The following is a 26,363-nucleotide window of genomic DNA, read 5'->3' as shown; positions in this document are numbered from 1 at the left end:
CTGGGGGACAGAGGGGCGGGGAGGCATTCCCGGGTGCCACGAGCAAGGAGGATGGGCCTGTGGCCATGGCCCCTGGTGAGCTACGGTTCTTCCCCAGGCTCACTCCCCATCCTCCTCCCTCTCAACGGGCACGGGGCGCCCGAGGGTGCTGTCACAACTACAGAGTTCACACAGGGCTGAAGATTCAGCCTAGAACTATATACAGTTTCATAGTTTTCAGGTCAGTTACCTTGTGGGTCAGGATTACTAATGTCCACTCTAATTAGAATCATTATCTTCCCGAACTGGACAGAGAGGGGGAAGCAGGGCTGTGTGTGATACCTTACCTTGGTTTGACTTAGGAGCTAGGATGCTATGCAGTGAGTTGCTATTGGACAGTTTTAAAAAGGATTAATTCTAAAAGGAAAGGCATACACTTTGACCAAACTTGCTCACTAGCAAAGAACAAACTGCAGAATTAGGTGAAGGAGGCATTATTTACAAGGCAATGGAACTTGACATTTTAAGTTACTTTGAATTCCTTTCTCACTGAAACTGCTCGATAGACAAACACCGAGTTATTCCTCAGCCAGCCCAACAAAAGCATCGTCTTGATATAATTTTATGTACAAAAATGCCACCACGTTCGTTGGAAAGGGACAGGGAGTTCGATGGCGGATGAGAAACCCGTGACCCGTCGCCTCTACTCCGAACCCCAGGGGCTTCCGGGGAGGGTGACGTAAAGCCATGGGCTGTTGATGATTCCTTCTTCGTTGGCTAATCCCTCAAAAACACAGGTGTGTGGCACGGACCTGCCTTCTCTCTTCAGTCCGTTCTTGTCCCTGAAAGGTGTTTTGTGCTGAGGACAGGAGAGGTGGCTGAAGGACAGCCTGAGATGGTCCTGGGATGGGCCGTATTGCTTCTGGGCTCCTGGAGGAGTCGGCAAAGGTAGAAAGGTGCCTGCCCCGGGCACTCACAGGGCCTCCTGGGGCTGGGGACTGCTGCAAAAGTGGGGGTGGGGGAGTTCTGGCAGCTTCCTTCTGGAAAATCACCTTGTATTTCCGAAAGAGATCCCCCCATTGTGGGACCTTCCCTTCTCCCTGTTCCAGTCTCCCTCTGACCTAGGCGCTGGCTGTCCTGAGGGTGTCACCAAGGCCACCTGAGCTTGAGCAGCTCCTCTCCAGCGATCCAGAGCCAGGGCCAGCTTCGGGGGTTCTGGATGCTTCCCAGCCTTTCATCCGGACCCCATGGCAGAAAGTCACCGCCGTCTTCCCAACCACACTTACTCCTGGTGTCACTCCCAGGGCGCTGCTCCTTCTTCTCCCACAGCCGATACACCTGGACCCACGGGCCACGCTTCATCCGTCCCAGGAAGGCCGTGGCTCCTCTGCGTCTTTTGGAATCCTCCCCACCTTCCAAGCTGAGTCCACCCGGAGCTATGGCTAAGGAGTGAAACCAAAGGCAAGTGGAAGCAAAGAGGAGAGAGGCAGCTGCCAGGAAGACAGGTGGCAGCCTGGGGCCCAGGCGGGACCTCCCTGGCAGCTGGGGGGATCTGGCAGAGCTCCGGGACAGGACAAGGAGCGCCCCTGTGCACCCAGGGAACCACGCAGCAAGCGGAGAACGAAGAGGCAAGACCTCAGCTCCCCTGGCAGGTGGGTGCCAGGACCGGGGCACGGAGGCTTCGACAGCACCAAGCAGCTTCTGAAGGCCCCGGGCAGCTGGCCTAGCGGCCACACCTGCCCACAAGGCAGGGACAAGGCAGCTTGCGGTCCAAGGGCGCGGGCTCTGAGGTAGGATTGTCGGATCTGCTGCTAGGGGCAGGGTCTACACAGCATTGGCCGGGGTGACTCAGAAAGCACAGGCAGCATCTGAACAAGCAGGTAGAACCGAGTCAACACAGTTGCTGCCGGTTTACCGGCTAAGTTTTATAAAAATCCAATTCAGCAAGTGGACAAAATAAAATGCTTGATAAAATATATTCTTTCAAAAAGGAGAGAGAACGTTTCGCTACCAGATGGAAAATGGAGGTGGCAGGTGACAAGGAAGAAAAGGAGGGACGGGAAGGTGCTCTGGGGACAGGACCAAGGCAGGCTCCGGGCTCAAAGCCCTGAAAACCAGCTCTCTTTCCGAGAGACACAAATGACTTGTGAGCATCTCCAGGGAGAAGGTCTGTGTTCCCAGCAAGGAGGCCTGGGCCTCTCAGACCTGCACACCCAAGCTGAGGGGCAAGGAACACGCTGATATTGCTGTTTCCTGCCTTCTTCAGAGGACCTGCCTCTCCCCCTTACCCCCATCCCCAGGGCAGAGCCACCCCTGCCCTTGGGGTCACCTCCTGCTTTCAGGATGACAGTAGGGGGGTCTCCAAGCAAAGGTAGGCGGCTCTAAGAGGCTTCCCCAGGGCCTCGAATCTTGTGTGCTATGAGTCTGGGAGGGGCCCCCTCTGGAAGAGAGCAACTCAGACAGGCTTGCAGTTCCAGAAAGAGCCACCAGGTGAAGACTCCTCACACTATCATTCCAATGTCAGTGTTTTCCTTTGTGTTTAAGAACTAAGAACTAAATGAATGAATTTTAGCAGACTGCGTGTGTGGGTGGGTATGTGTGTGTGTGTGTGCAAGAGAGAAAGAGACAGACAGAGAGAGACAGAGACAGAGAGAGAGAAAGACACAGAGAGACTGGGTGATTAATGAAGGACCAAAGGAAACCATTTTAAGGTTCTCAACAGTTCGATGGGAGTGGTGAAGGTCAAAATTAATGCCCCTTGCTATCGACCCTGGATTAGGTCTGCAAGGGCATAACACAGTGGAGACTCCAGGACCAAGATGCAAAAGGATAACATTTCCTGGAGAAGATGAGAACCTGCAGCCTCGGGACTGAGTGGTGTCCCGGCAAAGGGTCAACCCTTGGGCCATGGGATTCCGAAGCGTCTTCCTGGCCTCCTGTTCTCAGGATGCCCGTCTGCCCTCGTGCCCGTCCCTTCCCCCAAAAGCAAGCTTTGAAAACAGATGGCAGGAAACATCATCAGAAACCCCAGATGCTTTCTCACTCCCTTGAGAAAGGTCCTTCTTTGGGAGTATCTGCAATGTCCAGGAGGAAGGAAAGGGACATACACACCCATGTTCACCACGGACCAGTGGTCACTTCAAGTGGCCAGTTTAACCAGTTGCCTCAACAAGCATGGCTTGCAGACCTATTCTGCATCTCCCAAAGAAAACATGTCTCTAAGATACTCAGTGGCTGCTGGGGCTGCACCCATGACATCATTGTCCTACCCTCATGGGTTCTTTGAACGTAGTGAGGTGTGGTGGGGCTTTTCCCAGATGCCGGTGAACAGCTGGAGCTGGGAGGCTAGTTGCCTGACGGCTTGGGCCGCCCCAGGTTTGTTGGCACTTCCAGTCCTGTGTGCAGGGTGACCTGGAACAGAAGACAGGGTGAGTGAGGGTGGGGGAGAGGCCACCACGAGAACCCCGACAGCTCACATAGCACAGTGGGTCGCCACAGGCAGCAGCCCGAGGGCTTCTGTCTGTGGTGGGCGACGCTGTTTACTGTGTGGATCAGTATCACTCATGCAATGTCTGCTAGTTGGCCCGAGGAGGTGGTCTGAGCCCGGATCTCCCACGTGGTCCCATGGCCAGAAGCCCAGACAAGGCCGACGTTCCATTGCAGCAGGTGTACTGTTCTCCCCATTGTCTATTGTTTCTGTTTTCTTTCCGTGGCCTCATTCCTTTCCTACACCTGTTCTCTTAACCCTGTGGGAGGACGGCCCATATTTCAGGCTGCCTCAAAGCCCTTCTGTGAATGAGTGGAGGTACAAATCACTGCTTGACACAGACCTGTCAATATTCAGAGCCAGTGGTACGCACCACAAAGCAGGACTCCCAGAGGGAGGAGGGCTCTGCTCAAAACCAAGGGTGCTGCCTCCACATTACTCCCCCCCCCATGGGCTCCCATTTTGTCTCTGTCCTTTTGGGGCCTCCTGAGTCCTCTGCCAGGACGGCCCAGCCCTGAGATCTAAAAGGGCAATTTTCCTGCCTGCTTCATGTGGGAGCCAGAGGGGGCAGAGAAGAGTGAGAAGGAGCAGAAGGAGACTCACAGCCCCTAGGACTGGTCTCTTCCAGCCCACCTTTGCGTTTCTCCTCTCAGGGGAGAGCCACGCCTGGAAGGTCTCAGCACACATCTAGCCATCGGCTGAAGCTGGGCAGGGGGCACCGGCGTCCTCCCAACTGCTTACCGAATGCCTCCATTGCACCTGTCCTAGAAAATGGAACCCCTACCTGCTTCCCCACTCCACTCCCTTCCCCCTCCCTCCCACTGCGGCTCCACAAGCCAACACCTTAGAGTCTCTGCTTATTTCAAGTGAGTAAGTAAGACGTGATCATGCCGGAGAGACCGTCTCCGGGGGTGGGCTGGTGGTAGGTAGCACTCTGCCTGGGCGGGCGCCAGTCAGCTTCTTTATAGCCCACGCTGTCCAAGTGTGCTTCGGAAGCCCCTGAGCCCCCGAGGGGAGCCGCTGGGCCAGCTCCTGTCTGGAGGGTCCACAGTACCTGCACATTGCGGTTGAGGCTGAGGGCTGGCATGAAGACCCCGTCCACATGGCTGAAGGCTGTGGGGCCCTGCTGCTGCCCGTTGATGAAGAAGGTCAGAGTGTGCTTATTCAAGTCCAGGAGCACGCCGACAGTGGCCCCCTTGCACACACCGCCTTCCGTCCTGGGAAGAGAAGCCCCAGGAAGCTCCATCACCACACCCACCTCGGGATGTAGGTGATGGCTCAGAAGTCACTTAAAGGATGTTAGGACTATCCTCACCAGCACACAGCCCCTATGGCCATGTAGGGAGCCATTCTTCTGGGCTATAAGGCTTTTCCTGAAGTGCACTCACCAGTTAAGGGCCACACAGGAAGGCCTTACCCTTCGTGTATGCTTCTTTACCCTGGGGGAACCAGCTTATTCCGTCCCTTTTATCCTCACAGTCCCTGAGACCTGGACACCCAGGGAGTTAGGGTTTTGATGAGTGGGTCCCACTTGCAAACCTGGAGCGGGGAGCGTGGGGAGGGAAGGCTCCTTTACCTGCCAAGGAAAGGAACTAACTTGGGCCCTCGACAGTTTTAACCAGTGAGGATGCTGAGATCCACCAAGAGGCGGACAGCCAAGCCTTCAGGAGATTTCAAAGGTCCACGGGGCTTCAGCTCATCTCGGAAACATCCCGGGGACTCTTGAAGGGCCGTGCATGGCAGGGGACAGATGCTGAACTTGGAATCAAGTCCCCTATCTGATTCGCCATTCCATGTTGCCAACAGAGGAGCCTTGGGGCTAAACTGTGAAGCTCTTGGTAAATGTCCCTGATCCTACTTTCGGCCGTGCTGAGAGTTCACATCCGCGCTGCGACAAGCCTCAGTGAGCGGCACTGTGCTGCGGGGCCCTGGCCGGCTGCTCCATCAGACTGCCTTCCCTTAGCTGAGGGCTGAGGTCTCCGCCTCCTCTCTGGCCGCTCCACTCTGACAAAACCATTTTTACCCTTTTCCCGAGGGGGCAGGAGCTGATCAGCTGCAGGCTGATGGCGGGGCAGAGAGCAAGGTCATGAGGAAGGTCGTGAGAAAACTCGGGGCGCTGACCGGAAAAGCGCGTCCGGGGGTTTCCCCGGGGGTGTGTTCGGACCGGGGCCAGGATCCTGCAAGTGGGGAAACGGAACTCGAGCCGGGCCCCTCGTGCTATTCAGACACTGCTCGCCGGGTGGCGGTAGAGACCGGTCCGCGGCGCACAGATATGATTCCCAACCAAGCGCTGCCTGCGCCCTGGGTCCGCGCGGGGCTCCCCTGGGCAGCCCCCTACCCAGGCCCCCATCCACCCCCCACCCCAATCAGAAAGGAGGCGGGACCCTGAGCTAAGTCCTGACAGCGCCGCGAGGTAGCCCTGTGACTTGGGACACTTGTTTATCCTAAGCTCTTCATATCATCTGTAAAAGCACTTTGGTACCCGAGCCGGACTGAAGGAGATCACGTAAGTCAGGTGCTTCAGACAGTGCCAGGCCCGAAGGAAGCTCAATAAGGCTCCGTGTTATTCCTCCCATGGGCAGCGTACTGGGCACCATTCGGTTTAAGCAAGTAGAGAGGGAGCTGGTGGGTCTGGAACTGGCCCCTCTGTGGTTTGTGAACAGGGACAGGGGTGGGTCCAGTGCCTGGGCAATGGCACCTACTCCCCCTGTAGAGACCTGGTCACAGCCATGAGGGCACTGGCCGTGTGGGGACTCAGGCCCCGGCTGAGAGCACGTAGGGGAAAGTGGAGTGGAACTGGGAAGGGAAGGACAGCCGAGGGGCCTGGCAGAAGCTGCTCCTGGGGCCCGGGGAGTGTCCTGTAAAGCCACGTGCCCTGGGGCTGCTCTAGTCTGTGCAGCAGGCTCTGCAGGCGAACGCTCACTTCTGCTGGGACCCTGGACCCAAGTAGCCGCAACTACCTCCCGCACACTCCTGACGCCTGAGCTCGGGAACAGCTGAGGGTCGCGGTGCACACAGGGTCCCCGGTCCCAGACACCCCACAATGGCGCACCTGTTGGTGTGGGAGTTGCAGTGCATGAACCAGCTGCGGTTGTTGTCCACGTACATGGCCCAGGCCTTGTCGTCCTTGCCCAGCATCATGTCCTTGACCACACTGGCCCTGGCCACCCCGAAGGCGGGGTCCGGGTGGTTGTCGTACCGATCCACGTGCAGCTCCCAGTAGTGCACGCCCTTGGAGAAAGCCGCCGTGCCCAGCACCACCCGGTCGTCATAGCTACTGCAGGTGGCCGTCTGGTTGTCATTGGATAAAATGATGTCCCGGTGCCCAGAGTTGGGGTCAAAGGTGAACCAGGCCACTGGAAAGGAAGGAAGCAGAGTCAGGGATGGAATTCGTTAGCAGTCTCTTACCTGGGCTGGGAGAAAGACTCACGTGCATCTATCAGAAAGTTGGTATCCAGCATTGAATGTTCTTCCCTGTATGATTCACACGCAGGCACACGCACAATCCCCATGTACGTGGGTGCACACACACACTCTGTCCAATCTGTGTTCGTCCAAGTTCTCGATCTATGAACCCAACCTCGCCAAGGAACATGGACATTTGGGCCTCAGAGCCTCAAATCTAAATGCATTTTATGGAGTCTTGGTCTCTGACCCCCTTCCCTTATGCCCCCTACACTGTGGTGAGTTAAAGAGGAAGTAGCTATCATGGCTCCACTTGGTGGGCAGGGGTTTGACACACAGAGAGGTGAAGCGATGTAACCAAAGTCACCAAGTTCCATCCTCCTGTTTCGCAGCCCATGGAGTGGTCCCCTCTGTTCTCCAATCCCTCAGGTTGTGGGAAGTGAGGTGCTTATTCTAAAATTATGACCACAATGTATGGGGCAAGAACTGCTGCTCTCCAGGGCTGGGGGGGGGGGAGGCTGAGGGCAGAGAGCTGGTGGACTCTTTGTGGTTTGTAAAATGAGCCTGCAGGTTGCACCATTTCCAGAAAACTAGCTCCAGTTGTGCCCTTGACAAGAGCATCTGCTCCTGCCCTCTGTCGCCTCTGTCCTTGGGAGACTAACCAGGCATGTGACATTTTCCTCGGGGCACCCAGAGGATGTGCTGGGATACACGACGACAATACACAGGATTGGCATCACCCCGAACGCTGCAGCCGAGGCCAGGGTAGGCCTGGATTAGCAGGACAGATGCATTTTGGAGGCCATTCTTTATTTATGTCATCACTCCCTGCTAAGGACTCAGATGACCAAAATCCCACAAATGCTGGTGTGCCCTTGTTGCCAGAAACCTGAAAGGTTGCAGCTAGATGTGTAAACCATCAGATCTGGACTCTCACACTAGATAGTCGAGGGATCATTTCTCACTGCGAGGAAGGTCACGCCCAGGGACCAGTGGCCTTTTCTCCAGGACCGTCCTACCCCTTCTCAGACCTTGGGTCTCCCTGAGCCTCTCAGACACTCATTTCCCTTCCAAGTCCAGCAAATGGGGTGCAGAATTGGCTCTTTTTTGGTGGCTTGTGGGGACTGAGGTGCAGGCAAGGGGTCGTAGTGGGCAGGGCAGGGACAGGGCAGGGAGGAGACGTGTACACTTCACTGCTGTGCGTTCCCTCTATCCCTCCACTCCTCTGTCCTACGCAGCTGAGTATTCCCGCCCGTCCTCCCTCAGAAGCTCGTCCACAGTGTCTGAATCTGGTCCTCCCCCGAGCCCCGAGTGCTCACCGTCAGATGTCTGCAGGACGACTGTTTTACTGTAAGGCCCCACGCCGGAGGAGTTGAAAGCCTTGACCCTGGCGTTGTAGGTGCTGTTGAAATGCAGGCCGTCGATGGTGCACAAGGTCTCTTTGCCAACATACACTTCCTAAAAGACAGCCAAGGGTGCTCAGGAGGTGCCTCTGTTAGTTGGGAAATGTCTCTCAGCAATATGTCGACATGCAGAGCGTCCCAATAGAGCTCTTGAGTCGGGGGGATTTGGATGAGTGGCCGCAGGGCCACAGACTATGTCTAAGTCAGCCACAAAGTCCGGCCACTGGCTGGCCAGCCCCTCTGCCTGTGAGGATGGGAGGTGTGACAGGGTCCTGGGGAGGCAGGGAGGGACAGCGGGTCTGCAGCTAGCTAGCATGCCTCCTGAGAACGTCCTGCCTCCACTGAGGCCAGCTGATCAGACAAGACTCCCCAAGAGGGTGGAGGTACGGAAACCCCCACTTCCTTCTTGGTTGGAGCAAGAGAAGATTGTTGGGTTTTAGTGGGGATTTAAGCTAGGAAACATGAGCTAAGCATCTAACGAAACAAAATCACCACTATTTTTAAAAGAAGGGTCAGCACACGTGATGGGAGCACAGGTGGGTTCAAGTTGATTTGGACTGAGAGGGGCATTCCACCCCTCCCCATCTTCTGCCACCCCTGACATTGGCATCTTCCACTCCTTGGCCCCTTCCCCTCGGAACTGCTTTGCTCACAGCCTCTTGGGGGGTGGGTGATACATGTCTGCATGGGACCCTAAAGATCCTTTAGTAGGGAGTTACTTTGTTTCCCATTCACTTCAAACTTACCTTTGTCCTCTTAGCTTCCCCCAATGCAGAGCCTGGCTCTCCTCCTATGCCACTGTTTTGGCTTTGTCTAAAACATCTTTCCTCTCTGGTTGTTTAGGGGGTTGGCTTTTCATTTGTTATTCCAAGTTATTAATAATAATAGCTGTGCGCCAGGCATCGTATAAGGCATTTTAATCCTCACACAATCCTCGAAAGTTGTTACCGTTTTTTGTATTTTATATAGGAGGAGACTCGGAGAAGTTAGGAAACCTGCCCAGGATCAGAGCGAACCAATTTGGAAGCCAGGGTTCAAATCCAGGCCTTCCTGCATTCAAAGCCAACACTCTTCCCACTATAACATGCGACTCGTCATGAATTCTAGCCCCTGTATCTAGCTTTCATTAGTGGTCATGTCTCAAAGGGGAGAGGCCATCTGTATTTGAGTTCTGTGGCTGCTTCCTCAAACATCCTAAAATAGTCTTCTCTTCCATTTCAGAAATAGGGGTTCTTTTCCTGGTTTCTGGTCCAGGAGTTCTTTTTGGTCTTAGCTCCTTTGCCCAGCCAGAACGACTGAGGTTTGGAACCGAGCGAGTGATCTGCCATTCCTTGCTGACCTGACCCCAACTCCTCTATTCCCTCAATTGCCCATATTCACATGGGACCCAGTAATTCCCAGGGAAATATTGCAGTTCTTTCCCCAGGTCTTACGTTTTTGTAGGAGACCTTTCAAACAAAAAAAGGAAACAACATATGCATAAATCCCTTTGGGAGAAACAAAGGGAATATTGGTCTTGGGCAAGATTCCTTAGATGGCACAGCTCCCCAGGAGAAGGAATGTCACACTTGTCATGGTGGCTGTGGTTTGTTCCAGTGTGTCCTAGTCTCCTCGGGAAGGGAAAAGAGGAACTCTCCGAAGACCCAGAGTTGTGTTCCTTGGTGTTCCTGCCCACAAAGCAATTTGACCTTCGCTGTGTGAGATCTCAAGGTAGATTTCTATTAGGGGGTCTGGGTTGGGGTGGGGGAGCTGTCTGGGTTGGGGTCTCTACCAAATGGGGGAATCAAAGACCATTTCTGGCTCATTAGGAGCCTTCATTGTCCCCATGATATTTCATCACTGGAAACATGAGTGTAGAAAGTCATTCCAACCCAACCACCATTTACCAAGTTGTCTGTCTTCACATGAGAGCACCTGGCCAGGTAGAAGAACAATCAGTGACCCAGGCAGGGCAGGGAGCGACAGAGCGTTGCGGGAGTGGGGACCTGTGTGAGCGGGGATATCTGGGAGGGTGTGGAAGAATAGCTAGGACCACACTAGTGGGGTGAACTGGGAAGTCAATCCACACAGGTGATACCTTCTCTGAGCTCGTCCTCGGCCTCAGAACTGTGTCAGTCTTCACAGGAAAGCTGTCCTAAATTTTCTCTGTGGCTGCCACGTCTGCCTGCCGGAGCTGCCCAGACCTAGCCCTTGGTCGAACAGCTCCATCTCCCAAGGGTCCAGACCCACCAGCCCTCTGTGTTTGGGCCAATGCCCTCTGGGGGGAGCATCAGGGCTGAGGGCAGCCCCACGGGCTAGTCCAGAGGCCTTGGTGTTAAGACCCCCCCAAAGCAAGCAGCAGGGCCTCACCCGGAACTGGCCCCCGTCGCCGTCATCCAGCTCCAGGATGTAGCCGTCCACGGGGCTGTGGGTAAAGGGCGGCATCCTCCACGCCAGCGTGACACTGTTGTTGTGGGTACAACACTTCTCCAGCTGCAGCAGGGGGCCAGGTGGCACTGTGACAGGAACCGCTGGTTCAGTGCCTGAACCTCTCCCCGGGCACGGGACACCTGTGTGGACTCTCCTCCCCCATGGCTGCAGCCCCCAGCCCCCAGAGGGAACGGTGGCCACCCTGCGGTCACGCCCAGCCTCTCGCAGGCACATGTCAGCCCCAGGAGTCTCAGCCTCAAGGCGAGTGGGGGTGGGGGCGAGGGCAAGCACAGGTGACTGGTAACCATGCACTTCCAGCGTGTCCTGGAATCTGGGGTTGTGGGTGGGGCATGGGAGAGGCATGGCAGATGCTTCCACATCTCTGCATCTGGAGCCCTAAGGAAGAGCTGTCCTCTTCCTCACCTGCCCACTGAGAATCCCTAGTTTTGAGTCTCAGACCCCCGAGGGGCCCACGAGGGATTCTGACAGAACCGGGGTCCGTGTGCCTCCTGGCCACATGCAGACCTGCGTGGACCCTCTCTGCGGGGCCAGCAAGCGGCTTACACCGTGGCTTGGGAAGGTGCTGTTGGGTAGAGGGCATGCAGAATTCAAAGACACATTTAAACCTTTGGCTGGAAGCCCAGGGAACCAGATCCAGGAAGGAGGGGCAATCTTAGAGTATCCAACAGCCAACCCATGGAATTAGGGATGTGAATAAAATGGCCCACACTGACAGTTGCTGAAGGGAAAATCGCAACAACAGATTTCTAAACAGTACAGATTTCAGTCTGGGTCCGGTTATTAGAGCTGTCTCCCCTGTCACACCTGAAGGTTTAGCTGGGTGCAGCCCTGTCTCGTTCACAGACTTGGTCTCAGGGCTGGCTGAGTGGAGCTGACTCCCCGGGCCTCAGTTTACGAGCATGTAGGGGTCCCCTCTCCATCGTAGGCTCTGCTGTTGCCTCTCCCACTTCCTCTGTGAATTCACCACCCAATCCCACACAGAGCAGCATCGGGAGTGGCTCCAAGCCTCCTCCTTTCACACCCCTCCTTTCCAGAGCCACCCTTTCTTCTGCTGCACCTCCCCACCCTCTGTGGGGCTCCCCTGCCCCCCAGTACCATGTGTCCTTCACACCTAAGGCAGGCAGCATTTCCCACCTCACCTGAGATGCAAAACGAGTGTGAGAGTGAGCACGCAGATGTGCAAGACGCTTGTTTTGTCTTTAGTGTAAAACTGGCCACATGTTTTGCAGGTAAGGATTTCCTGCCCTCATAGATTCTGTAGGTGTGGCACTCTGTCCTTTGAGATTTTGGTTTTAAAAAACCAAACAGCTTTATCACCTCCCTGGAATGTACCCTTGATGCCTCTGGAGAGGGAGCCTTTCGGATAGGACTCTGGTTTTGTTATCACTTGCTAATTTTGTAACCTGGTACAAGTCGTGCAACTTTACTTGACCCTTAGCCTGTGTCTCCCATGGCTCTCCCCCACCTCCTAGCACCGTCCATCTTGTTCATTCTGCTCTCATCTCTGAACTTTTTGCTCTTCTTGGAACCCAGAAAATGGATTCCTGCCTCAGGGCCTTTGCGTTTGCCACGCCTCTGCCACCTGGAATATTCGTCTCCTATATTGCATCTCTCTTCTCTTCCTCACCCCAAAATACCCCCTTTCCCCAAAAGCCTCCACTGGACATTATATGATACATTTGTGTACTGTCTGTTTCCTTTTCTAGAATATCAGCTCCATCTTGTGAGGGAGTGTGTTGACGGGTTCAAAGCTGTGTCCTGCACCTAGAAGAGTGCCTGGCACATGGGACACTCACTAAGTGTCAGAATAAATAACTAATCCTCTTTTACAAAACTCAGGCTCAGACTGGGGTGCTACCCACCCTAGGCCACCCAGCTAGTGGGTGGCTGAGCTGGGACTTGAACCCGGGTCTGTGACTTTGGCATCCTTCCCCTCCCACTCTGCCTCACTCTGCCTGTCACCAGTCTTCCAATGACACCGAGCTGCCCCCTCTGAGTGGCTGCCTCTTCTGAAAGAAGCACGGACTGAACTGGGCCGACCACGGCTCACCCCTACATTTCATCTGGATGAAGTCCAGCTGGTGGATGGCCTGCAGCAGTGGCTCGCTGTCCAAGGTCAGGTCAAACTCCGCAGACACTTTTGGCTCCAGGGCGCCTTTGACCCACTGCTCCTGAGATACCTGGACACGCTTGATCAGAGCGTCCGAGATCTTAAAGGCGAGCACAGAGTTTAGGGTTTTGATTTGCAAAGGAAAAAATCATGAAGCAAGTGGTGGGGAAGGAGGAGGGGCTTGGCGTCTGTGGCTGGGGGAGGGGGAGGGGCTGTGCTAGCCACGTGCTCTCAAGCCAGGCAGAGAATATATAATCCCTGCCAGCGCGACACTGTGCAAATAAAAATGCACTGTATCGTTTGAATCATATTTTAAAAGAGCAATCATTGAAATGTAAAGAAGAATTTGCTGTTTAAACATACCCGGCCGAACCATTTTGTGAAGCAAATGATACTTAAACACTGATTTTGCTAGATCTAGTGCTTTGCAAAGTGAACCATACTAGTGGTTTGTCCCAGGGTCTGAAGGAAGCGCTTCTTATATCCTCAGAATTTTGAAGGTCGCTCTCCACGGTGTGTTCCCTCCAAATTGCTCTGCCCCCAACTCCCCAGCACCCACCCAGCTCTGCTCTCCTCTGCTGGAAAGTCCTGCTCATTCTGACACTTGCACCTGTCTCCAAGGAGCCGTGATCCCGTGTACCCTTCTTGGGGTCTGGTCAAGGGGATTCATCATTTTCTGCGTAGACAGAGGACTGAGCCACCATCTGAATCACTGTCGTGTTCTTGAGAGATGCTCGTGGCCCTGAGTCAGCCTGGCTGTTGGAGGAGGCCCCAGCAAGGCTACACAGGCTCTGCGGGCAGCGGCCATCTGTCTATGCCTGCAGGACTCTGCACAGTGAGCTAAGGGGCCGTGTGGATTCTGCTAACTCACTGCCTCCACAAGTCTTTCCAGCTTGTCTGGCAAAGACTGTCCTCTCCCATTTGTGGGGGAAATGTTGAGTTGGGGTCTCTGGAAGTCCAAGCATAAACGCATGACATTTTGGCCCTAGAAATTATGACATTTGACTCCCTCTTTTAACAAGGACACAGAACCAGGGTCACAGCTAGTGAGACTCAGAGCCAAGATGAGAACCTAGGTCTTCTGGAATATCTGAGCAAAGGAATATCTACTTAATTCACTGGAAGGGACTGTCCTAAAACTTCCGCTAGTTTGGAGATTGGTGGCGGACTTGGAGGTGGGAAGCCAAGCCTGTCTCTGTCCTCCGAGCGCAGGCTCACCTGTAGGAACCCGGAGGGGTCGTTCTCCTTGATCACCTCCAGGCAGTACTCCATCAGCCCCGTCGACTGGCGCAGCTTCAGTGTGCAGTGATTGATCTGGTCCCAAACCATCTGTGATGAAAAGAACCCCCAGTAACCATTTCATCAGAGGACGAGCAACCAGGCTGTAGTGGGAGTTGGAGAATTCGCACAGAGAAAGCCCTGGGAGAGGCGACCACCTTGCACCCTCCCCTCTGGCTGCTCTGCTCCAGAGCTCCATGTGCCCTCTCTCCTGGGGAATAAAGGGACCCAGTTCCCAACAAGTGGGCCCAATGCCCAACAGAACGAATTCTGTTCCTGAACTCTGGATAGCAGAGAAAGTGCACAGTCTGAAACTTTCCATGGGACCAGTGACCAGCTTCTTGTCTTACTTCTCACCTGTTGGCAGTCATGGATACCTCTATGAGTGCTGCTTCACTTGAAAACCATGGACCATCCCCAACACTCATTCCTTCTTTTCTTGAAAGTATTATTTCCTAATTCATTTGGGAAATGTCAATAAAATAGGTTGAATCCCCAAGACAATGAAGCAGTCCTCCGTCGATGCAGAGTGTTTGTGGCACCTGCCCGGACCAGGAGCCCAGTGTCCTATGAGGGGAAACCCTCCCCTTCCCGTGGTGGACATGGTTGTATTATTATTGCTGATTACTGAGGGCATGAGGTCTTAGAAAGGGCCTGAAGAAGGGGACAGAGCTGGTGACCTGAGCAGAGCATGGCCTCGCCACCATCACTGGTCACTTCTGCTCTGCAAGGTGAGAGGCGGAGTCCCTCAGACAGGAAACAGGACCTCAGAGAAGATGGGAGAGAGTACTTCTAACCCGAGCAGGAGTCAGGGCATCTGACGGCAGCTCTGCAGGGAGAGCGTGGCTTTGGGGAAAGTCACGTGAGTGTGAGCACGTGCAGAGGGAGCTTGCTCACCCCTTCTTCGCCTTATTCATTCATTCACTCATTCATTCATTCATCCATGCCGTCACTCACCTAATATTGACCCCATGTCTACAGTGTGCTCTACCCCACATGGGGTGCAGAGACTGTGATAGGGACCAGGGTGTCATCGCCCAGGTACCTACCTTCAGCTTGTGCTCCCTCTCTTTGGTGACCTTGGTGAGCAGCTTGGCTTTCTGCCTAGTTAAAGCGTCGACTAGCGCGTCACACTGAGCGACGAGGCAGGCTTCGTAGTCCAGTCCGTTTTCCTGGGGAAGGCAGAGAGCTTTAGGGAGAAGAAATGCTGAAATCTGGCCAGTGCCAGCCACAAAGAAGGATTTCAGAGAAGCTCTCCGCAGAGTCATCTGTAGCGTTATTACACTGGAAACAATGTGAATATGAACAGGGGAGGGCTGCCATGAATCTTGGCGCATCTGTATGGTGGGATAGCCTGCAGTCATCCAAACCCTGTTCATGGAGAGTTTTTAATGTCATGGAAAATGCTCATGAAAGATTGGGAAGGGGAAAAAAGGGGGGCGGGTTTACAAGTTGTGTACAGCATAATCCCACACTGTGTGTGCATGCACACGTGTGTCTCAATCATGGAGGAACCCGTCAAAATGGGGAAGCAGTCACATAAGGTGGGGCGATGTTGGTGAACTTTTTCTTAGTTCTGTTTATTGTTCTCTACTTTCCAAAATTTCTACAATATATGCTTTCGTGTTTTGTAATCAGAAGACAGGAAAGCAAATACAGTGCTCTTGCTGTAGGATCTGTCTCCGTCTTAAAAAAAGAATCCTTTGAGGTCTCTGAGATCAGCGTGGATTCCAGCCCCGGGTTGTGGCCTGCGCTGAAGCTCTCGGGCCCGGCACCCAGAACGTGACTGTGCCTTGCTGATCTGCGTGGGATCCATATGTGGCACAGCACGGGCGTTTAGTAGACACGGGGATTTAGGAAATGACGCATTGATATTTTGATGCACTGATTCCCTGCGTCCGAGGCTACGCAGTAGGACAATTAAACCTTCTATGTTCATCGCCGACAAAATGCTCGCCACGGAACGGTCCCTTCCCTCTTGCCACTGCTCGTCTGCTTGCCTCACTAAGTGCCCTCCTGGGGCTGGCGCTCTGCTTACCTGAATCTGCTGCAGAATGTTCTTCAGCTGCACCAGAAACTCCTTTGCTTCTTTCGCCTTGTCGGAAACCCCATTTAAGGCCTGGGACAGTTGGGCCTATAAAGAGATCATGTGTTGAAAGGAAAATCAGGTGTGAACAGCACACAGTTTTCACTTCACCAGACAGGCTTGTGTGTAGGTGAAGGGCTAGGGCGGATCCCACCTGCCCATGTTCCTCATGTATGAGAGACCGCTACTGGCTCATGGGCCCTGAACGATTGCTTGTTCCTCCAGCAGTGGTTGACAAGTGTTGATTGACTTACACTCTCCTGTCTGGACCCCAAAGCCGGATAGAGGTAAGGAGCGTTCAGTTAATTGGTTGAGGCTGACAGGTCTGCTCCCGATGTTTGCAGAGCCCAGGACCAGAAGGCAAATAGAGCCCTCTTCTCCCATGGTAGTTCTCTCATCAGTAGGACCCTCAGTCACTTACGTATGGACGTCCCAGGTCCCAACCACCCCATCCCACCCTTGTTCTGTCGCCTTTTGGCCTGGGGTGGGGGAGGACAGGGAAGGGGCCTGCAGGCCCTAGAAATGGGCTGGAGCCATCTGGACTGGGAACCCTAAGGCATTGTCTAGAAGTGGGATATGGGCTCTGTGGCAGTCCCCTTATAATATTTGGGACCCCTCACCTTGCAGAGAGGGGTGTGGACATAGGAGGTCCAGAGGGGACATCAGTGGCTGGGACCTAGAGGTGGAGCTGCTGGCCTGGATGGAAGCATCAGGCTACTCTTTAACAAAATGCACACACACACACACACACGTGCAATCGGATTTGTCTCCAAACCTAGCTACCGCAGAGACTGATGACCTTGACTATTAAGCATGTTAACCAGGAGTCTCATTTTTCTAATTAAAAAGCTGAAGATGGGGCCAGAAAGGCCGGGGTCATATCCTTGCTTTCTTGAGATCTTTGCTAAAATATCACCTGGTCAGTGAGGCCTTTCCTCATGACCCCATAAAATAGCCCTCTTCCCTCGCCCTGCTTTGTTCTTTATAACGCTCATCACCCCTCGACATAACTTTGTTTACTGGCTGTCTCTCCTCGCTCGAATGTAAGCCCCCCTAGCCCAGGAACTTGCGTGGTTCGTTCACATCTAGAAGAAGCCCCTGGCACATGGCAGCGTTGCCTAAATATTTGTGGAATGAATGAATCAATGAACGGGATTCTTTAGACCATACCAAGGACCCTCAAAGTGTGGTTCCTGGGCCAACAGCATCAGGCGCACCTGTCACCTGGTACTTTTGTTTGAAATGCAACTTCTCTGGCCCCATCCCTGGGGCCAGAAACTGGAAGGGAAGGGCCAGAGCCTGTCTTTTATGAAGCCCTCTAAGCGGATCTAATGTAGTTTGAGGTCCACTGAACTGTACAAACACAGCCTGGCTGAACATCTCTGAGGACTGTGGTCACTGAAGCCATGGAGTGGAAGAGATGACTCAGGGAGACATGCAGAAAGAGAAGCAGGGAGCCTCAGACCTAGGGCGCACCAACACTCAAGGTGAGGTCAAGGTGAGGTTTGGGCTCGGTCCTGCTCGGAGAAGCTTCTCCTTTCTCCACTGCCTTCCCCATCCCTACCCCTGCCCCTGCCCCAGGTGGTTTAGGCCCCTCCCCCCATGGCTCACCCAGGGTATGCCACTTTCTTTCTTTCTTTTAATTTAAATTTGAGGTAGTGAACAGACAGTGCATTACTGGTTTCTGGAGTAGAATTCAGTGATTCATCACTTGCATACAACAGCCGGTGCTCGTCACAACATGCGCCTTCCCTAACCCCCATCCCCAGGTGTGCCACTTTCTACTGCAAGTATTGATGGACGAAGATGAGCCAAAGGAACTTACCGGGATGACAGAATAGTTCCATTCTGGGCTGTCCAGTTCGGCAGCCGCCAGCCCTGCGTGGTACTGAGCGTTGGAAGGCCGCTAATGTAACTGAGGAGCCCATTGCACATTTTATTTAGTTTAAGCTTCAACCCCCACAGGTGGCCAGTGGCTACTGTTCTGGACAGCATAGGTCTCTGCACCCGGCCCGGGATGGGTGTAGGTCCTCGGACAACTCAGCCCATCCCCAGATCGCTGGACCCGCAAAGGAGACTGAGAGGTCAGCCTTGTTCATGAGCCCCAAGGGGATCTTTAACAACAGGGATTTTATTTATTTTTTTATTTTTTAAAAAGATTTATTTATTTATTTATTTAAGAGAGAAAGAGTGCGTGAGCATGAGTGGGGGGAGGGGCAGAGGGAGAGGGAATCCCTAGCAGACTCCCCACTGAGTACAGAGACAGATGAGGGGATCAATCTCAAGACCCTGAGATCATGACCTCAACTGAAATCATGAGTCGGACTCTTAACCGACTGAGCCACCCCGGTGCCCCAACAACAAGGATTTTAAGTTGAAGTTTATCAGTGTCTAGAAAAGCGTAGCACTTCCTTCCCTATTCCAATCTCCCAAAGCTTCAGGCCCACAGAGGCTGCACCCGTTCCTTCCCCAAGGAGGGGCCCAACTCCCGTTAACCTATATAGTCCTTGATGCTGGGGACTTTGTCTCTTGTCTGCATTTCTAGCCAGTGGTGCCACCACAAAGTAGGGGCGCAGAAAATGCTCATGGCTGATTAAGAAAAGCAGAGTGATCACTTGCCTGGACGGACCTGCTAACGTAGGACAGACCCGGTAGCTCCGTCACTGCTGCTCCCCTTCGCCAGCGAGAAGCCCTGAGAGGCCGCCTTAGTGAGGGTCCTCCACCCTCCAGCCAGCTCTGTCCCCGCTCCAGCCAGCCAGTGCCAGCCTCCCAGCAGCCCAACCCACTGCAGGGCCCGTGCACCTGCTTCCTCCTTGGCAAGTAGAGCAAGGAGCGTGGCAGGGAGCCCAAGGACAGAGTGGTTTTGAAGGACACCAGTGACCTTAAGCCAATACCCAGCTCAAAGGGGAATAATCTCACAGCTGAATAGGCACTGCGGCCAGGCCCACCAGCCTTGCTGCCTGATCTTTCCCGCCCCTTCTTCTCAATGTCCCCTGGAGGGGCTATCTGAGAGCAAACCATCCCGGGGCCCAGCGATGTGCTCACCGGCCTGAGGGCTCCTGCACCCTGGTCTCCTATTTCTCCATGGAAGGACCCCTGATGGCAGTGTGAGTGCCAGGGGGAGGGCATTAGGGGATGTCCTGCAAGCACACACTTGTACTTTTCTTGAACTCGATTGTTCCATGTGTGAAATGGGCACAATCATCTCTACTTGCCCAGGGGACAGCACTGTGGAAGCTGGACCTGGGTGTTCTAGTGGAAAAGGAGCAGAGGTTTTTGGGGTGAAGGCGGAGATCATTTCTCAAGAGGCAAATGGTTTATTTGTTGCCTATGTATCAGGGGTTTGCAGCATATTGTATTTTGCTTCCTTTTTTATTTTATTTTATTATTATTATTTTAAAACATGTGCTTCTCCTTTTCCACGGGGACTGTTTGGAGTACTAGCAGTGGACACTGAAAATTGTCCCTTTCTGGTCTGAGAGAAGAGCCTGCAGTCTGAGAAATGAGAATAAGTTGTGTTGTCTCTTTGGATGGTGACTATACCAAACTCTTGAAAAGAAAGGAAATATCCAGGCAGAAGATGAATGTTTTTCATGATTGAATGGATTTTTAAAGAATTTTAATTCCAGCATGGTTAACATCTGTGTTATATTAGTTTCGGGTGTACAATATAATGATGCATGGCTAAATGGTTTTTTTTTTTTTATGTAGGCTCCATGCCCAGGGTGGGGACAAATGTGGGGCTCAAACTCACAACCCTGAGATCAAGACCCGAGCTAAAATTGGGAGTTGGACACCTTACTGACAGAGACACCCAGGCACCCCATGACTGAATGGATTTTAATCAGAATCAAAAAGTTGCATTTTATGTTTTCCTATTCTTTGAAGGTTAGAATTACATTTCTGTAAAGCCTGTGCATGTAGACAGACAGCTTAACAATGCGAGTATTTCTGAGCTGGGTCAAAGCAACGGCCGGCCTGGCCTAACATCACATCTTCACCAGCAGCTCCAAGGAGAAGCTTCTAGGTACGCAGGGCCCCCATCTTCCATCCTGGATGGTGGTACAGTGCATTATAATGCATGAGGCATGAGGACTCTGGGCTAGGATGGTTCAAATCCTGGCTCTGTCACTGGTTAGCTGGGTATCTTCGTCTCTTTGTTCTACAGTGTCCTCCCCTATAAGATGGGAAGGGTGGTAATAACCCCTCTATCTCCAAAGATGTCTTACGATTATCCTTAGTAAATTAACCCAAGCATTCCTAAAATCCTCTTTAATTGTTCAACCCAGGTCTGTCATATATGAATTACTGAGGACTGAATGTCTGTGTTCCCCCAAAATCCATACTTTGAACCCCAAACCCCCAATGTGGCAATATTTGGACATGGGGCCTTTGGGAGGTAATTAGGTCACGAGGGTGGAGCTCCCATGATGGCATTCATGTCCTTAGAGGAAGAGACAGGAGAAATACCTTACTCCCTCTCACTTCTTGCACACGTACCGAGGAAAGGCCATGCAAGGACATAGTCAGGGGGTGGCCGACCATCGGTAAGGCAGGAAGAGAGGTCTCACTAGAACTGACTCAGCCAGCACCTGGATCTTGGACTTGCAGCTTCTGAAACAGTAAGAAATGAATCTGTTGTTGAAGCCACTTGGTGTGGCATTTTGCCGGCATGAATTTACCTAAATTACTTAACTGGGGATGCCAGGGTGGCTCAGTTGGTTAGGCGTCCGACTCTGGATTTCAGCTCAGGTCTTGGTCTCAGGATCCTGGGATCCAGCCCCACGCCGGGCTTCCTGCTCACTAGGGAGTCTGCCTCTCCCTCTCCTTCAGCCCCTCCCCCCTGCTTGTTCTCTCTGTCTCTCTCTCTCTGAAATAAATACATAAAAATCTTCAAAAAAATAAGTTGCCTAACTGGGATCTATTATAGTTTGGGTTCAAATGGCCTTGAAGAGAATTCTCCTATGTTTTCATGGTCTCTGTGCGAGCTCCTAAGCTGCTTCCTTTTAAACCTGGTCCTTGTTCTCTCACATCCGGGTACCTGGCAGGAGTGCAGGAGGTTAGAACCAAGGATCTAGACATGGCTCAGTCCAGCCTCTCATTTTACATGCAGAGAACCTGAGCTTCTGGTGAAAGGTGACTCTCAAGGAGTGCACAAATGGGCTAGTGTATTCCCTTAGATGGTGGAAGGCACACCCTGTATGGGTAGTGTGCCTTTCACACCGTGGACACTCATTAAATGTTTCTTTTGTGAAGCTGCCCAAGGTCATACGGCTTATGAGAAGCCATTCTTGTTTGATTGTAAAGGCTCTAGAAACTCAGTGTCCCTCTCAAGGAAGCTATTGTCCATAGGCTTGAAGGAAGTGGACGAATAAGACCCTTGTGATTATTTTTTAAAATATTTATTTATTTATTTATTTATTTATTTATTTATTTATTTATAAAGCACAAGTAAGGGAAGTGGCAGAGGCAGAGGAAGAGAGAGAATCTCAAGCAGACTCCACACTGAGTGCTGAGCACGATGCGGGGCTTGATCCCATGACCTGAGCAGAAATCAAGAGTCAGACCTTTAACTAAGCCCGCCAGGCACCCCAAGACCCATCTTATTACAATGTCTATTTGTATGCATCTAACATCATCACTAAAGTCGGAAGAACATTTTTCCCATGAGCTAGGGAATCCTTCCTTTTAGCACCATAGACTCCACCACTAAATGAGAAAAGGCAAGGCCCCCAGTAGAACTATTAGTGCCCATAGGCAGGGCTTTGAGTTCAATGCAATGTGGGGGCAATGTCTGATTACATGCTGAAGATCACCACCTAAAGGTCATGCCAGAAAATTGAATCACACATATCCAAGTCCCCTCCTGATCGTTGTCTCTTAAATGCAGCTCTGATCATGGCATTTCCCTTCTCACCAACATTCTCCACTCCCCACTGAATCAAGGTCCAGCCCTTTACTCAATGTCCAAGGCTCTGGATATTGTCACCCTCTCTAGCGTCACCTCTGAGGGCTGCCCATGTGGTTTCCACCTTTTGGTCAAAACAGACTCGGCCACCCCTGGGCTTCTGTCCTCGCTGCCTTGGTGCCTGTGATGGCCTCTGCCTCATAAGCTCTCTGGCCCACGTTTTGCATGCTATTGCCTGCTAACATCCCGTCCATCTGTAAAGACGCTTCCCAAATGCCACCTCCTCCCAAAGCTTTTGCTACCCTCCCCAAATGAAGTGTGCCCTTTGCTCTCAGACAAGGCTGGCTTCTAGCACATAGCTCACGGTCTTTGAGACAGGTGGCCCAGAAGCACATTAGCTTTCCTGTCCTGTTGGCCAATCTCAGGCCCCCGATGGCTGGCAAGCTTGCCCTGTGCGTGCTGCATGGGCAGCACCATGCCTTACACCTAGAATGAGCTGCATGAATATCTGTGTCAGTGAGTTGACTTTGTTCTAGATTTCGTCTGACTAGCTCCCTTGAGCTATGCAAGACAATTCTCCCACATGCTGGGCATAATTAAAATGGCCATGTGGCCGCTCTGAACCTGCCGTTTCTAGGGCATAGAGCCCCATATGGTACTGGGCACTGGCAGTCTGACCCTACCTTGCTGATCAAGATGCTTTGCATGACTTCTGGGTATTAACTCTTTCTAGTTAACTGCCACCACTGATCCATCCAAATGTCGTCATACTAAGTGGGACATACTGATGTCCTTCCATGCCTGGTGTCTGCTTGGAGACCAAGCGTTCTTCCACCTAGTCCTGCTGTCTCCCTTTTCTGAGTGACCAGCCAACAGCTGGAGAAGCCCTGTCCTATAGCAGCAGCCCCTCTCCAGCTGGCAGAGAACAGCTGTTTTCCAGTCTTCTCCAAACTGCTAGCCACAGGCTTCAAGAGCTCAGTAACCACATAAACAAAACTGTCCTAATGGTTGGCCTAAATTGAGGCTTAGAACTATTGAAGCAGATATAGTGACAGAGCCAGAGACTGGAAAATCTAGCATTCCACTCCTGGGGGACAACTCAGAGGGACAGGCAGGTGCATGGAAGTCCTGGGAGAGGGGAGGGGACTGACCCACACAGGGTGCTAAGATGACAATGGGGATACCCCCTCTCCCCAGTGAGGTAGTGGCAGCGAGACCTCCCAGATTCCTTGACTCCATAAGATCCCTCCTTCCCAGTTGGCTTCCAGGACCCAGCGCCCACCCCAAAGGGGCCAGGTCATAGAGACTTTGTTCCACAGGGTGTGAAGGACCGATGCTAAGGAGACAGTATCCTTAGGTGTAAGTCCACTTAGGGAAAGATCGGACCAGTATTTGCTGTGAGGGGAGCATCTACTGTGCGTCAGAGGCTAAGGGGACCTCTGCGCCCCCAGTAGCAGAAAATATCTTTGGTGGAAGAACTAAGCAACCAGGGGTTACCCAGGCAACTTCCTTCCAGTGGATGTGGCCCAGATTTGGGGGGGGGGTGCCCTGAGTCTAGACAGCATAGAGGATCAGCTCTGTCCCCACTGACTCCTGTGTTTCTGGCTTGAATGGGGCTCTAGATGCTGATCCAGTGCTCTGTTCTGTGAGTCCCCCCAAACCCAGAACCTCTAGATGGAGGTTGCTGCCACAGTGGACTGCCATGTCCGCACTGAAGAACTGTATCTATGAAGACCCCACCGCCCCCTTACTGCCCCCACCCAGGGCTGATGCAAAATAAGAGAATAGGAGAATCCTACTGAGAATCCTCTGGGGGGATCTTCCTTTCCTTGAGTTCCCGGACATATTCAGTTGCCCTGGTTGTGAGTTCTTAGGGTGTATTAGTTTCTTGCTGCTGCTATGACAAGTTACCATAAACTTAGTGGCCTGGATCAATACTGGGTTTATTCTCTTACAGTTCTGGAGTCTTACAGGGCTAAAATCAAGGTGTCAGCAGGGCTGGTTCCTTCTGGAGAATCTGCTTCCCTGACTCTATCACTGTCTAGAGGCACATGCACCCCTGGGCTCTTGATCCTCCTTCCATCAGTCAGCCTCCTGCTGTGGTCCTCAGGTCTCTTACTAACTCTGGACTCTCCCTCCCCTTACATGGATCTTCATCATGACATCAGACCCAGATGAGTAATCCAGGACCATCTCCTCATCTCAAACTCCTCACACCTGCAAAGTCCCTTTTACCATATAAGGTCACATATTCACAGGTCTGGGGATTAGGACAGGGGCTTCCTAGGGGGCCGTTATCCAGCCTGCCCCACCTGGCAACCTTAGCCTTTCCAATCTCATCTTGCATGTGATCACTGGAATGTTCAGTGTCTGCACCTCAGAGGCCCACGCTTGGGGTGAGGTCACGCTAGGTGTATTCACTGTTGCATTCGCAGCTCTGAGCCAGGTGCACAGTAGTCTGGTCACACAGTAGTGACCAGAAACGCCTGACTGAAGGCCTGTTTCCACTTGGATCCCCCATTCCTTACTGAGGGCATGGGGCAGGTATAAGCACAAGACCCATTCACGGAAGACCCTCTTCTGAGGCCAGAAGCAAGGGTCCTATTGAGAGGGGTGAAGTTCGTGTGCCTCAGAGCACACTCTGGCTGCCTGAACCCAGCTGCAAGTTTTTCTCCCTTGCAGTGGCACAGCTCTCTGTCCCTGGGGACGACCCATCAACAACACAGCAGTAACAAAGGACAACGCTCCCTAAGCGCCAAGCCATTACATGCCTAATTTAGCTGATTCCTCACAACCTCTCAGGGAGATGCTATTATTATCCTCATTTTATAGCAGAAAGGACTGAGGCTCAGAGAGGTGAAGTACTTTGCTCCAGATCACACAGCTAGAAAAGTGGCAGAGCCAGGGCTCAAAGGCAGGTTTTTCTTGAACCCAAAGGCCATGCACTTAGCTCATGCTGCTTTCAGATATTCAACCAACATGGAGGAAGGAGAAACCTGATCTTCCACCAACACTCCTTGGAGGCAGGGCTGGTGGGCTGGGACAGCCTGTCATCTCTGGCTGCCTCTTTAGTCTTAAACAGATCCCTGTCCCCAGCATTCTGTTTGTTCAGGCAGGGCTGTCTACCTGCCAATGTCTCAGTAATTTGTCAGACCTGAGCTCCATTCTCCACTTGATGAAAATTTCAGATAATCAATGTCCATAGCAACTACCCAGATGTCAAAGTGACGTTCCCTTCAGCCTGGGCAATGCACCTGCAGAACCACGCAGCCTGGTGGCCAACCCACAGGCGGAGGAGATGCTGACCCCGGGGGTGGGCTTACTGGGGAAAGCAGGAGAGCCAGGAGTGCACTGCGTAGGTAATGGATAGAGTCGGCATGTCATCCCCACACCTCATTCAACACCGGTCCTAATGCAGTTGAGGGGTGGAAGGGATTATGTGGACAGTCATAGAACACAGTTCTTGAAAAGATGTTTCTATTTATGATTCTGACACCATTTTCAATGTGTGATTTCTCTCCCCCACACTGAGCAACACCAGCTGGGTGTGCTCCAACTCAGCATCAGATCCCATAGGTTAAGGGCTCAGTCCTACCAGACTGTCCACCACCCACTTCAGATGCCAATCTCAAGCCCACGTGTCACTTGTGCTTCTGACAGACTGGCTATAGATAAGAAGTTCCCATGACCTCCTCCTTGGGTTTGATTAATTTCCTAGAGCAGCTCCCAGAACTCAGAGAAATACTTTACTTACTAGATTACTAGTTGATTAAAATGGGGTAAAACTCAGGATCAGTTAGATGGAAAAGATCACAGGGTGAGGCCTGGGGAAAGTGCGTTGAGTATCCATGTCCTCTCTGAGTCCCCCAGTCCCTACATGTTCACCAGCCAGGAAGCTCTCTGAACGCCATCATTTTGGGTTTTGATGGAGGCTGCCTCACAGAGGTGTGATGGATTAAGTCATTGGACAGTGGAGATTGATTCAACCTCCACCCTCTTTCCCCTCCCTGGAGGTGTGTTGGGGTGGGGAGGGGGAGGGTGGGTGGAACAGAACACCTAACCTTCTAGTCACAAGGCTGTCTGTAGGTCACCTAGGGGCTTCCCAAAAGTCACCTCGTTAATAACTTTTATTGCTCTCATCATGTAGGATATTTCTAGGGTTTTAGGAGCTCTGTGCCAGGAACTGGGATGAAGACCACACATCTATTTTATTTATATATGGCAATGTCCCACTATCACACTGGGAGGGTGTGTGAGGTAGGGGAGGGGCACGTAGG

The 26,363-nt window shown here is 52.6% G+C and overlaps 1 protein-coding gene across 3 annotated transcripts in view; it reads right to left on the bottom strand.

The window, feature by feature from the left end:
- Positions 1-462: 462 nt before the first annotated feature.
- TRIM67 (tripartite motif containing 67) overlaps positions 463-26,363 on the bottom strand; it is a 48,518-nt gene continuing 22,617 nt past the window's right edge. For 2 of the 3 annotated variants that reach the window (XM_057308379.1, XM_057308380.1), the window contains 9 exons: positions 16,131-16,226; positions 15,142-15,264; positions 14,033-14,143; positions 12,755-12,914; positions 10,624-10,769; positions 8,191-8,329; positions 6,519-6,822; positions 4,521-4,683; positions 463-3,390 (listed from right to left, as the gene is read on the bottom strand). In XM_057308379.1, the coding sequence (XP_057164362.1) occupies positions 3,325-3,390; positions 4,521-4,683; positions 6,519-6,822; positions 8,191-8,329; positions 10,624-10,769; positions 12,755-12,914; positions 14,033-14,143; positions 15,142-15,264; positions 16,131-16,226 (1,308 nt within the window). In that variant the 3' untranslated portion in view covers positions 463-3,324. The remainder of the gene's footprint in view (positions 3,391-4,520; positions 4,684-6,518; positions 6,823-8,190; positions 8,330-10,623; positions 10,770-12,754; positions 12,915-14,032; positions 14,144-15,141; positions 15,265-16,130; positions 16,227-26,363) is intronic. The other variant, XM_057308378.1, reaches the window with a different exon arrangement.

Source organism: Ursus arctos, unplaced genomic scaffold, assembly GCF_023065955.2.
Source record: "Ursus arctos isolate Adak ecotype North America unplaced genomic scaffold, UrsArc2.0 scaffold_7, whole genome shotgun sequence".
NCBI lineage: Eukaryota > Metazoa > Chordata > Mammalia > Carnivora > Ursidae > Ursus > Ursus arctos.
Note: the sequence above shows the minus strand (reverse complement) of the source record. Positions and strands in the feature narration are given on the sequence as shown.